Raw genomic sequence first — 15,871 nt, forward strand, 5'->3', positions numbered from 1 at the left:
TACGGCATACGGCCCACCGCGTTTTCCCGATTTTCACGTATTGGCTAAGCGAGAAAACGGTAAAAATCGCGACGGACCGTTATCCGGTACATTAAACGTAATATAATTATTATTGCCTGCGACAAATATCAAACGTACGTGTTGTTGTATACACCTATTGCCCTCGTAACCCACCTAAAGATTATATCATTATCGTCATCATCAGCATCATTACTATTATTATTGTGATTATTGTTGTGTTATAGAAATCGTGAGATAATGTGTCGATGGCGTAACGGCGAGACGGTGGCGCGCGCGCCATTGGCCGACCGCCGGGCGGCGCGCGTGGCCGTTAAAAAGTGGCGGGCGAACGCGGCGTGCACGTCTCGCGAGTCATCCGACACGGAACGCGTCGGCAGTAGACTTGTACGCGGAGGCAGCGACGACGACGACGACGACAAAATTATTATTGCAACGTGCTCCTTCGAATTCCATATTGTAGTGGTTTAATTTTATCGACGAAGATTTTTCGTTTTTGGTTTCACACTACTTTCGACCGCCCAGACCATAACAACAACTGTTCGGCATCGTAAACGCGTAGAATATTATCCAAAGCCATCGACGATTATTATACGGCGCGGCGACACCGTGAGACGCGCTCACCGCAGACGACGAAATCGCTATCGTCGCGATATATGACAATAAAAATAATATTACTTTTGCTCTCGATTGCCACGGAAATTGTGCGAAATCGCGGTTTACTCGTAACATATCAGTCGTAGGTACGCGTCGCCATCGGCTCCGGCCAGAAGACGCGCACGGAGTATAGGCCGTCGTCGCCGTCCCGCGAATTCATCGTCATTTTACGTAAGTACATTGAACGGATACATAAAATATTAATAATATAACAATTTTAGTGTTATTGTTATTTCATTAATTATATTTTAAAACTATACACGAGCGAAATATTTATAATATAGCACTGTAGTTTGGCGTAGGGTGGTCAATAGGCGTATCTGCCCAGCCACATCACAATTTTTGTCTTAACTTTAAATGCATTTTTAGCATTACATAATATTATACGATCTACACGTTATATCAGTAAAATAACACTATTATCTGTTTTATTATTTTGTATTATCTATATATCATATATATTTTTTAACGAAACTAAAAAGTTGTTTGGGCTGATGGATAATTTAATTTAAAAATAATCACCGTGAGTTAATGCCAAACATGGATAGTAAACATAGAAAGTCTTATTAAATTGTCAATGAGTACATCATATTATTGTATGAACAATTTTAACAACATTAATTGTTTTTGTGTTCACCCGAATATATTTTTAAATTAAAAAACAAACAATTTCAAAAATTAAATAAATAATGAAACGATATTAAATATTTATATTATACTATAATTATTTCAAGTGGATACATTATAATATGCCAAACAATAAGACATAACATTGTATGAAACAATTTTTCCTAGTCCTGAAATTAGAACTTTTATTTAATTGTAATAAAAATAATCGAAACGCTTGATTTTTTATTCCTAATTGTTATTATTAATATTAAATGGTGACACAATAATTAATAAAACGTTTGGAATAAATCAAAATATTTTAAATCAAAATAACATGCTTGAATTTTTATTATTATAATTTTTGACTACTCACTGTAAAAAAACAACACCATTTGTTTGATAAATAAAACATTAATATATCTATACTATTGTATTCGGCCACTAGTGATATGAAATGTATCAGAAATTAAATAAATTAAATATCCTTTTAAATTAGTTTCATAATACATTGCATGGTGTTATAAAAACAAATAAAACGTTAAAAAAAACGATCACGTTTATATAGGATAAAATAGTAAAACATAATTCAATTACTCTTGGTTTGGATTTCAAGGAAGGAATTCGGGCATCTCATCCACACATCGTGCTTTTCACCACGGTATTTTTCGTTTTACTGGGTATTATATTCCGTTACGGTAAATGTTTGGTTTTTTTTCATTTTAAACAGCGAGTTTTTTCATAACAAGCTGACAGATATTTTCGATTTAAATTTTAAACTATCTGATCGAACGCAATAAACAAGGGACATTTAATCTGGTGTATTAGCAGAAATAAGTGAGTAATGTGTATGCAAATAAAATAAAATGCCATTACTTACATACGAATTATATTATTAAAATGAGTGAAACATATTTTAATGAACATAATTCCCCAGATTGACATAATTTTTAAACCTATCAATAATTTAAAGCAATTGTGTAGGAAATAAATAATCTTATAATTTTTTTTTTTAATTTCCAATAATAAAATAAATTCTAACGATGAAATAAAATCGAGTTCAAAAGTATATTGAGATTTCTATAAATGATGTGACTTAATTATGATTTATATGTATGTGTGTGTGTTTATTATACTTGAAATTACATGTGAAAATAAAAAAATCTGTTATTGAAATTTACAAATGATGTAAAAAAAGAAAAAAACAGTCGAACAATAAAGTTACAAAACATTTTGTAATATTTATGCAAAATTTAGAAGATTTTATTCGTAATGTAAATTAAAAGTATAGTATCACATAATATTATAATTTAGATATAATTGTATTTTTATCTATTTTAGCAGTGCTTTGGTGGAATACTTATTAATTATACAGCCTAGAGCCAAAGTTTACGAAACTTAAATTGCAGGATATCACAATATTATTACCAAGTCTTAACAACTACTATCAGTGTGGTAGTGGAAGCTTAAAGATTCTGTCAGACCAATCTCGGAATATTTTATTTTAACACGGTCATCTCTATAGAAAACATATAAATATATAATTGCCTAAATACTCAGTAAACATTACAGTAATTTAAATTCTGATAAGAGTAAGTTCATAAAATATTGCTTTGAAAATATTATGATTTATTTTAAATTTATTTTTGTATATTCTATATTATTGCTTGCAAGAGTATGAAAAAACGAATATTTTTAAACGTATATTAAGATTTATTAAAAACAAAAATCTTGGAAAAATTAATTTTGTGCTTGGTATTCACGTTGAAGGTACCTAATATATATTATAATAGTATTCTTATTATTTAACTCTTCTCATAGTTGTATTGTAAACTTTATTCATTTATTTGCATTGTTTTAAAGTTACTTAAATGAATTACATTTACGTAGAAGCAAATCAGCACTTAAAGAAAAATTGACTATATAATTTTACTTACATATCTATATTTTACTATCACATAAATACAATTTTTTCAACACTGACGATATAAGAAAATTTGCGAATCGATCTTCAATTCTAAATCTGATTAGTTAATAATTAACAATAACGTATTTTATTAGAACATAATATAATATTTTTACTGAAAAGGTCCTTTTCCAAAATTTTACAATTTAAAACAATTTTTTTTTTTATTATAGTTTTTAATTATTATTTAATTAATAACTGATTCTATTGAATATTGTATGGATTGTTTTTGTGGTGATTTAAATTCAACTAAAATTGCATATTTTAATATTATCACCACTAAACCGGTAATGGTATATAATATATAGTATTTTCTTATAAATATTTTTTCTTCTTTTTGCAATATAGAGATAAGATTCTGGGTAAAACAAAAAACACAATCAATTCTTAAATGAAATTTAAAAAAACAAGAATTGCAATAATTTCTATTAAATATTTTGCAATGAAATATTTTTCAATTTATTAGAATTATTTATTTATAACATATTGTTTTCATTAGATTTTCTCTTTCTCCGATCAATTGTGTCATATGTAATTAAATAATATAAATACATAAAGTATGTGATTGGTTGTAATAATTATGTATCGTATCTTTTTAAATTAATTAAATATAATTATTATATTTGTTGGAGGAATAAAAAAAAATTACTATAACAATATGTTGTAAATAAATAATTTCAATAAATTGAAAAATATTTATCAATTTAGGTACTAATTAATACAAATATTTAATAATTTAAATGTCAGTGGTTATTTTATAAAAAAAAAAAATGAATAATATGCATTAATTATATTTCTAATGACGACAAACTTAAACAATTTAAACAATTAAATTGATGTAATTTTATTTATAGTGCTGTTAACGAACTCAATTGTCTATACTTATTACTTATAGTAATAAACTATTGTTATTCAACATTACGAAAGATAATAATAATACTGTAGTAGGTATGTCAATATTAGCACTGTGACAATGCTTGATAACCTTAAACTTATTTTTTTTCAATACAACTCGGTCGTACATTTTTGATTTGCTTTAAATTCAATTATTTTATAAATATTGTGTAGAATACAATTTATACACTTTAAACCAAAATCTGCGGATTTAAAATATCAAAACAATCTTGTTCACTTTGGTACCTTAATATTAAACACGTTTAAATAACGTCTATTGTAAATATTATAAAAACTAATGGCCACTGCTGCCGATGTTATTTCAAGATCAATAAAAAAAATATAATATATATATTAAATAACATAGCACTCAAATAATTTTAAACATATCTTAATACGTATTATATAATATTTGGGTTTTTAAAATCAAATCTAATTAAGTGTTTATTAAATGTTTTTCAATAGTTTTTCCACAAACAACACTATGTACCTATCTAATGCAGTAAGCTTCAACGAAAATATTATGTATATAATAAACCTGCAGGGGTTAGTTATAATCTGACCTACTATTATAAATTAGCTATAAATATTTATTTTAAAAAAAATTGTTTTTAAAATTACGCGTTTGTTTTTACTATTTATTAGCTCATTCATAAATAAATATATACTTTAGTACCTTTTGGTACTTACTTGTCTTAGGAAAGCTGAGAGTTAAAAAAAATTGTGAAATGTTATAAAATTGTATTTATATAATTCTCAATACAATCATCATATAATTGTTGTTAGAAATTCAAACGAACTAAATAACTTTAATTTTTTAATAATTTTATAGTTTAATTAACAACGATTTAAATAAATATTAATAAAAATATACTTCGTATGAAAGTTTTCCACGAGCAAACTAAAAAATTCTTATTACTTTTCTAGAATTTTAAAATTACAATTGTTGCTTAACTGTACAAAGTGAATAGAATTTTTGAATAAATTTTAAAAAAATAAAGGACATATAACTAGTTAGCTATATAATGAAAAAAACTGTTAGTACCTATGATAAACGTTATCCCTACTTGCTCTAAATTATTTAAAATATGTTTTAATCGACTTAACATTGTAAGGCTGAATATTTTAGAGCTTATGCATTGTTAGAACTGTCAAACATATGTTTGTATACACAATTTAAAAAAAATGTATTTATTCCCTACAATAATATGAATACTACCTATGTATAGTATATATTTAATTATAATAAAAATTACAATTTATCACATATTAGAGTTCTTTATTTTTTAAAGCTCTTCTTGGATTGAATAGGGTTTGTTTTTAACTGGACCAAATTATAATCACATAAGTACATCAATACATCATAATAATCAATACTCAATCCGATAACAATGGAGTGAATAATTTACGTTGATAAAACAAAAATTAAAAGCATAAAATTGTTTTTAGTTTAAACAAATAGTTGTATAGAATTATGATATGTAAATACCACCTCAAACTCACGTATTTTAGGTATTGACCAAATTTATATTTACAACTGTCCACATTCGTTAGAACTACCCGTTAGCGCAAGCTTTGAAATATTTTTTAAAGTTTCAAAAACATTATTGGTACATCGGTTATTTTTAATTAGTTATACAAATATGACTTTATTCGATAACGGCAACCTATAGTTAGTTAAACAATATATTTAAATTTAAAAAGTAATTACTTCTCAAAATGGAACTGTCAACTGTGAATGATAATAACAATATAATTTAACTAACGGTATTATGATAACAAGATAAAAACAAACATCTGTATAGAAATATGTTTTACTCCAAGCCTTATTAAATATCAAATAATGAACTAAAAACGATATATGTAGCAACTAAACGACCAAGATATTTATATTTAGTGTTAGTATAGTACAAAGAGTCATAGCATACCTTAGTTATTAAAATATTATCATATTAAAAATTTGAAAATTTAAACTTTTATTATTTTTATTCTTAACCTAAATATATTTTATTGTCACCACTTTTTTACATAAGTAATTTTATTAATTTATGAAGTATGAGTATTTGTTAAACTTATTGAAAATTATAAAATATATTGTTTTATCGATTATATAAGCAATGAATAATATAATCATAACAATATAATTTAAAAAAAAAAGGAATACGTATACTGGTATACTGCATAAGTTAATAATAAAATATCCTTTGATTTGTATTCCTGTTATTTTTTCTTCTAAATTGATGCAACATAATATTATTTTTAATTTAATTTCATAATATTTTGCTAGTACAGTGAATTTAATGTAAAAACCATCACGCATGTTTCATGAAAATATATATTCGATATTTTATCAATTAATTGTAATTTTATGCTATGTAGTTAGCACTTGACCAGTTATGAAGATCAAAGAATAATTAATATTTATCTATTTATATTTTTAAATAGCTTATATACTTTAGGTTTATACCTCATATGTTTAATCTACTGTATATAATTAATTTATTATCAATATTATTTGTTATTTATAAGCCTAAATGTAAACATTAAAAGAGATTTTTCTGATGTAAAAATCAATTTTACATAATTTTTTAAATTTTAAAATATATCTTATTATTTGTAATGATTACGAAATAATATTTAAAACATTTGAGTTGTCATTTGAAACAGTTAAAATCTGCAGAAATCACTTCGGTAAAAAATAGTAAAATAAATACGTAGAAAACATTTTTAAATACTTATTTAAGTTTAAATAAGTTATAAACATTATAAATTATTTATACATAATTAGTTTTTTAAGAAATATAAAAACGTATTTATAGATTTTTTGTATTAAGATAGCTAATCATAGTAGTATTTTTATATAATATACCTATTATTAATTACTAATTAGTTCTCATTTTCTACGTAAAATATTAATTTTAAACGAAGATATAAAAATATGTGCAAGTAGATACTCATATGTCTAATATTGTAAGTATAAGAATATCATACTTTTCTAAATGAGTTATTAAAATTATAAGCCTATCAAATATACAGATTAAGTTATCATCTTTAATACTTGTATGCCAAAAGTGATGAGAGAAAGAATTGTTTAGTGTCTACATTTATTGGCCAAATTGTTATACTTCTTGTAAAACGAATATTACTACCTACTTATATATTATAATACTATTTTTCGCGTGTCAGACAGTTAAACCACTGAGTGTGTAGGTATAACATATTTTTTACCATTAAAAAATGAATAAATTACGATGGAAATTAATTTTTTTCGAGATAAATGTAGGCATTGAAAATGCATTTTAAAATTGTTTCTGAATGGAAATACTTTTTCAATATAACTATCACCTTTATACTAAAATCAGAATTTTGAATTTATTATGTACATCTATAAATATATAACGAATATTAAAAAAAAAAAAAACTATATTTTGAGAGTTTTAAATTAACTCAATAATAAATAAAAATAGGTAATACTATTGAAGCAAAATTCATAAGTATAATTTATCAAAATTCTTATTAAAGTCAATATTTTTTTAAAACAATTAAATTGTACTCGGTGAACCCAATACATCAATTCCTAGTGAATCGAAAATATTCAAAATTAATAATTTAACAATGAACTTTTATTGTATAACAACCATTTGTATGATGTTTTTATTTATACTATCTTAATGCATAAATCGATATAATAAATCGATAATTACATAAATTTTATTGTATATTTCTTATAATTATTTTTAGACAAATGTTTAGGAATATAATTCAAAAAATATTTAAATACTCTGTATTAACTTACCATAAAGTTTATTTTTAATTCGATTTATTTCTATTGCGTTTGTTTTTGTTTAAATTTATTTCAATATTATGTACGATATATTATAATTGGCAGATGTATATCTGAATGTATAATTTGCATTAAACATTTTCAATAATAGTTATTAAGTTGGCAAAAAAAAAGAAACGTGTAAATTAATAATAAGACAATTAAAAAAGATAATTAAACACATTAATAGAATATTGAACGTAGAAATAATTACCATTACATAATATTATAATAACATATACTTATACCATTGATTTTATATTATAATAAAGCCAACATTTGTATTATATATATTGTTATTGAAATTAATTGGATAAAATATATTATGATAGATATTAAGCACTTATACTCTATACATAAATGCAAAGGTACTTACGTAACATAGTTTACTTAAAATAATATTTTGCAAACAACAGACATACTTGATCAGTAAAAATATTCCTTGAAATAGAAATTGCACTTTTAAATTTGTTTACCATGTTCGTTATTAATAAGTATCAGATGATTTTTTGTTTGTATTTTGCTACTTCAAAATGTTTGTTACAATCGTAATAGATTATAATATGATAGATAATAGGGATATTATTTTTAAATGACATACACTTTAAGTACCTAAATGTATAATACTTAAATTAGTATGTTAGTATAAAATTGTTCACCCTTCACTGTGGTATAGATAATATTCTTAATTATAACTTCTGTATATTTGGATGGTAAAATCTGAATTATATTTTTATTAATTATATAAATAAGTATTTTGATTACCTACATAAATGCAATGTATAGTATTTTTTTTTTTTGTGTGTACATATAATTTAATATAATTGACCCATTTGATTCATAATTATTGTACAACCTAGATGTATTTTAACAATGTAAAGCATATGTTTTTATGAATTTTTAACTCTTAGTTAAATTTTACTTTAAGTAGTTAATATTTGAGTAGAACAAAAAAGCTTATTTATTAAATAAATACATATATTTATATATATATATTTGTTTTAATAAGTTTTATGATTAATAATATCATAAATATAAATAGGTATACAATTATTTTTATTTATATAATATTATACAATTACCTAATAATATGTACGTACATTACAAATCTAATATACTACTTTGATATTTCTTTGTCTTATCACTTAAACCATTTATGAAACTGTCTTATGATTCTTCATCCACTCACTCATCGTTATCTACTAATCCTCTTGATAGACTTACGTTGTTATACATATTTTCTCTAATCTTCCTTGTTATATTTCATTTATACTATGAAATTGTAATCTTATTATTTAGTATTATTTCGTTTAACTAATTCTAATACATTACACCCTATTTTATAATTTCCAGCTGTGTTTTATACGTTAGCTACTCTAAAAAATATCAATTGTAAGCATACGTGCTGTTAAACATTATTTTATTTTAATACTTCTCGATACAAATCAGGTATACATCAAGTTTAATTGAAAATTAACAAAATAATTAGAAAAATATAGATAAAAAAAATAGTTTAATGAAAATTGACAGGATATAACTGAATAACATATACTTACATAAGACACTCATATTTCTTCAATCGCCATATTAGTGCAGGATATACTGTGTTTAGTATTGTGATATTACATTTGAGAGTTATGATAGAATATTGTATTCAAAGAACTCTTCTGAGCTCATTGTAAAACTAATAGATCATATACCATACAGAATTTTGCCATACAGAATTTATTATGAAAATATTATTTACTTATTTATATGGTTATATGTATGAAAAAAATGATATTCTATGAAAGTTTAAAAGAAAATACTTATTTTATTTTAAATTTTTACAGACAATAACATTTACAAATACTTTAAAACTTTAAATAATATATTATTGTAAGAAATTATTTAAAATATCATATTAGAAGAAATTGTTGTGATGTCTGTCCATCACACTATGTAATATACCTAAGATAAGTATACTATAAAATTGGTTTTGTACTACCAAACAATTTCCTATTTCAAGTCAACATTAAACTACACGAAACTATTTTAAAATGTATAAATAAGGACATTATTTAAATTATTCTTGAATTTATTTTTTAATTATTTTTATCAAGTAACGATCTGAATTACAAGACGTGTTTTAACACGTCTTTTATTTTGTAATTCTGATAACAGCATTCTAAAAAAAATATAAAAATAATACACAAGAATGAGTACTAGGGAATTAAATTTATGTTCAGTATATATTTTATAATAGATAAATGCGCATAATATTCAACTGCGTATTCCAGTTTTTGGAACTAAGGAATCCAAATTTATTATTTTACCTAAAATATTTATTAAAGATAAAATATTATCATTGTTCTTTTTGGAGTAATATATATTAATATATCAGTCGTTATATTTTTAAAATATTACAGTAAAACCATGAGTAAATTATTTCCTTTTATTATGAATAATTATTTCTTTATTATCAAAGCTACACGCTTAAATATTTTATATATAAAAAATAATAATAATAATAAATAAATAATTACAATGAATTCAACTTTATTCGGACTTTGTGAAGGTCAATTATCCAAGAAAAAAATGTGTCCAATGTTAATTAACGAAGGAAAATATAAAAAACATTGAATATTTAAACCGTTAACAGTTGTTCGTTATAAGGTTCGCTTTAAAAATGATTTGTTTTTCAGATAATTTCACATAGTAAATATCGACATAAAAAGGGCTTGCCAATTGGAGATTTTTACGTTAAACAAATACATAATGATATTTATTACTAAATATATATCGAATATATTAAAAAATAAAAAACCTATGTCAAAACTATAATCCATTTTTGACAGCAATAAAAAAAAAAAAAACTCTTCATTTAAAATCAGGAACCAGAAGTCTGTTTGTTACTTGATAATACAAACTGTCAATAAAGTATTATTATTATTATATTGCCGTTATTTTTTTTTTTTTTTTGATTCTGAGCGTAGCGATTTGATTTTACAATGATCCGTATTTTTTCTGGATATGAATATAGTTGTCGATAAAATGCTTCGATTTTGAAAGACGGAAATGGTTTTGGATATAAAATTGAATTTAGTTTGTATTTTAGAGAGACCAAACTTAAATTTCCCATTACTTATTTTTCTAAAATGGAATTTTTTTGCAAATCCAATTTTCTAGAAAATCAATTTTGTTTTTAATTATAACTAATCATGAATACTTAAAATTTCCATCAACTTATTTTCATCATACGATACAATTTTTAAAATTCTCAAATTTTGTTTTAGTTATTAAAATTTTATAGGTATAAGAAATTTCAATTATTTTTCTATAAGTTATCCACTGGGTCAAAATTCTTGAAAATTAAATACAAGATTCCACATAAGTTGTTTTATATTGGTATAATTTGAAGTTATGATTTTTATGATATTCGTCTTATTCCCAAAAATATCGTTAACAATTTAGTAGTTAGAAATACTTGAAAACTTTTATTTTATATTAAAGTTTTGAAAATTTAATACAAGATTCTTCATAAGTAATTCACACTCAAACCAAAATCTAAAAAATATACTAAGACAATTTTATTTCATAAACATTTTAAATTTCAACTTTGGACATTTAAATTAAAAATAACGGTATGTAAATTATTATGAATTTTACCATACGCAATAATATTTTTGATTTATTTAAAAATATTATCTATTTACATAGACTTGATATACTATAAATTGTTTTTACTGTTTTACTATATTTACAAAAATATGTTGTTAAATTTTGAGTTAAATAATTTGATATAAAATAGTATAAACTATATACTATTATAAAAATTAAATAATAATATAATAAATGCAATATTTTCGAAAAAAAATTATATTATCCTACAATAATACTAAAAATAAAATAAATTACTTTAATATTAACTACTTACTTGGTGATATAAGCTGATAGACCGTTTACCCTCAAAATCGTTTTTCGTATACAATGATATATTATTGAATTCAAATTTAACACATCTATAATAGTGACCTATGTGATATCCAATGTTCAGCAAAGCGGTAACCACTTACCTTTTTTATTATTGTTTTTTTCTGTCCCGAGGCATAATTTAAAAAAATAAAACAAAGTGATGCATACCAATTGTATTTTTCTATTTTCAAAATTATTAATAATTTATTACCAATCCATATTAACTTTTACAGAAAAGAGAGTGGAGTGAAACAAAAACAATAACTATTGAGTTCTGTATGTAAAAAAGCAAGCGATTGTGGTCAGTCTGATCGTTATTCTAACACAAGTGGCATATAGTCGACCCTTCCGGTTCATTGCACGAACATAATACGAGTACATACATCCGGTACATATCCCCACGGGAAAAGTATAAGAAAAACGTTTTACTCGATAACTCACAAATATTACCTAACTACAAGCACAAGTCTTTGACCCCTTTTCCTCGCTCATATAATATAACCATTAACCATCTGAGGTGCTTATTGAACAACTTATATTTTTATTTGTTATCAAGCGTATAGAAATATATATATATATATAAATATAACTATTATATATTTTAATCAACAATACTTAGGGGATGGAATTAACTAACGATAAAATTATCTAACTGTGCTGCAGATAACATCTTTATTACGATGTATATATTTAATTGCAACCACAGGAATTTAATATATTGTTATTAAATTGAAAATTATAATTTTAATTATGAATTGAACGTATTTTGTTGGAGGAGCATGATTTATTTCTATGAAATTAAAAGAGCAAATCAATTTTAAAAATTCGGGAAACGGGAATATTTACGCAATACCAATATTCAAAAAAGTCAATTTTGATATTTTGTTTGAATTCAATAATGATTTAACCTAGATACTCGAATTTATATTAGATTACATTATTACTAATTTTAGATATATTATTTATAATATAGAAGTTTGTATAGTTTGTGAATAAATTATATTAAAGATCTTTAGAAATAGATATGCTGCCTCTGATCAAAATCGTTTTTTTATGTAATAATTTATCATTGAATACATACTTAACAGTGGCTTATTCAACTACGGTGAGGCACACTTGAAACCTACAGCAGTTCTTTTTTTAAATGTAAAAAAAATTTTCTTCTACAAAATGTCTACCCTCTTTTTAGAAATAATGTTAAAATACAATAAAAGAAATCAATCATTCATTACACTTATACATTTTAAAAGGGTAAATCGAAATAAACAACCAATAAGTCATGCTTAATAGTTATAATGCTAAACCGAAGAAAAGTAATTTAACCCAAAAAAAACTCATTACGAATATGCATTAGTCTTATTTAATTATTTTAAAGCTCTAAGGAAAATTGTTAAAATATGATTATTATCAATAATATTTTCAACTATGTTTAGGATATATGAACTATTAAAATAAAAAGTATAATGGAGAATAATATTTTTTTTTAATGTATAATTATTAATATAATATTCAAATAATTTTTTTTATATTAAATCTCTTTATAGTAATAGCTCTCAAGGTTTATATATTTCAAAATGTTTAGATGTCATTTTTTTATTTGTTAGATATTTTCCGATATTATAACACATTTAAACATTAAATTTTTTAACACTTATGTTATTGTCATAAAATACAATAAATTGATTTAATGCAAATAACATAGTACTATAATAAGTAATTTAATCTAAATAAATCAATATAATATAATTTAGTTTTAAACAGCTTTTAAATTTTGGAATATTTTGTATTAATATAGGAATAATTTACAAGAATGGCACGTGACACGCCGGACGAATCAGTTCCACTAGAATTAATCATACCGGGTAATACAAAAAGAGGATCACTGGTCAGTAGTCGTTTCGTTGATTTAGCCACTGACGGATTGTCGAACGGCCATTCAAATGTCCCTGTTCAGAAACCATTGAAACTGAAGAACCTCATATCCAAAGGAGAAGCATTCGATTCATTGCATCACAACTCTACCAAGGTTAGTGTGTCATCGATTCTGTATATATATTTTTAAACCAAAAAAAGTGCAATGTACTCAAACAGTTACATTTTAATTAAAACAAAAAAAAACCATCTAGATTTGAACTTTGAACTTGAACAACGTTCATGTAAATGGCTTTGGGACTGCTAATATATGTAAAAAAAAACGACAGATGCTTATCTGACTTATCTGCCGACAGAATTTAACGTTCAAAAGCCAACTCATCTCAAGAGTAGAACAAACCCTATTGTTAAACTCACGTATTTTTTAACGGTCAAAAATCAATATTTGTTATAGTTACACTGTATCCGATTTATAATTTTATTTCTTTAAAAAAAAAATCATCTAACAAATCTGATTGAATTGTAACGTAAGACATGTTTTGATCAATTATTAAATCAATTTTGGTAAGATAAGTGATCGAAATGAACCTAAAAAATTATGGATACATTAAAATATTATAATAATAGTTACATATATAGTTTTAAATACTTACTTATTTAATTGTTGACACCATAATATTATGGATTACCAAAAACTATTAAAACAAACTTACTATAGTATGCTATGATCTTTATAATGGCAAATTTCATTATTTTAAAACTAATCGTGTAATCATCTATATCTAATTGATAGAATTAAGGTTGTTAGGGAATTCACTGTCATAATCTTGGGATGAGGATCACAGCCAATATAAAAAAAATTAAAATAAATTAATAAACACTATATAACTTTAAAATAACATTAACCTTCGATATTACTCAAAACCTAAATATATATATATATATATATATAATATATTTCCTAAACTAATATTTACTATGGTTATAAAACAAACCACTAATGGGCATATTACATATTTTGCAAGTTATACATAGGAGTAGTGTTACATGGACAATAATAATATATACCTACTGTATATTTTTGAATAATTTTTAGTTATCCGTTGTCAAACACATTATCGGCATAAATCCTGTTTTGAAAATATACTCCTTGTTTGCGCCTATAATATATTATATTGTTTTTAGCATATATTTTTTTTTTAAATTGTATACTGAAGAGAATTTTTAAACAAGTTTTAGTGGTTATATAAATGTAAAAGAGTAAACCACATTAAAATATTTAAAAATTACACGCATTTCTTATTTAATAAGCATAACTATATGTTAAAGTCAAACAACATTTTACCAACATTCATAATTTCAAGCAATATACTATTTGTAAATGTAATAAATATTTAATATACTAATAATATTAAATATTTAATAATCTTAAATTACTATAATATCTACATTTCCACATAATTTTACTTATTTTATAGATACCTAATATTTTCTCAAATTATATTGACCGTATCTACAAGATTTGTTCAATATCTAGATTATTTAATAGAACACTATTTAGTAATCTAGATTCTAGTAGATAAGTAGTTCTCAACCGGTTATTGTTTATCCCTTCACAGCCTCATTTTTTACCCATATTCAGATAACAATTTTCTTTTATATTTTGAATTAAAATAAAATATAGTATAGGTATTTCAAAAACAAATAAAAACTACACTAATGTAAAATAATAAATAATTGTATTAAACATATATACATATATTAAATATTTATTATTATATACACCTTTAGCCATTAAGTTTACAATAAACATCATATTATAAAAACATTACTTAGTTGGAAATGGAATCAATTTCGATATTTATTATTTAACAAAACTTACTTCTTTTTTTTTCGCTTCATAATAATGTACATGAAAAATGTATCATTATTGTTTTGTGCACATATTTTATCGGAGTTGTTTAGATTTTACATAATATTTTTAATGAATTTTTTATTAAATACTTTTGAATAGGATATTTTATCACGTTTGTCCAAACAAATACAAAAATATAAATCAAAGTAAGTTAAATGACCCATAA

The 15,871-nt window shown here is 23.4% G+C and overlaps 1 protein-coding gene across 2 annotated transcripts in view; it reads left to right on the plus strand.

The window, feature by feature from the left end:
- Positions 1-357: 357 nt before the first annotated feature.
- Positions 358-15,871, plus strand: part of LOC132920488 (nitric oxide synthase, salivary gland) — a 78,482-nt gene continuing 62,968 nt past the window's right edge. For both annotated transcript variants that reach the window (XM_060982913.1, XM_060982914.1), the window contains exons 1-2: positions 358-846; positions 13,714-13,944. In XM_060982913.1, the coding sequence (XP_060838896.1) occupies positions 13,729-13,944 (216 nt within the window). In that variant the 5' untranslated portion in view covers positions 358-846; positions 13,714-13,728. The remainder of the gene's footprint in view (positions 847-13,713; positions 13,945-15,871) is intronic.

This window comes from Rhopalosiphum padi, chromosome 2 (assembly GCF_020882245.1).
Source record: "Rhopalosiphum padi isolate XX-2018 chromosome 2, ASM2088224v1, whole genome shotgun sequence".
Lineage (NCBI taxonomy): Eukaryota > Metazoa > Arthropoda > Insecta > Hemiptera > Aphididae > Rhopalosiphum > Rhopalosiphum padi.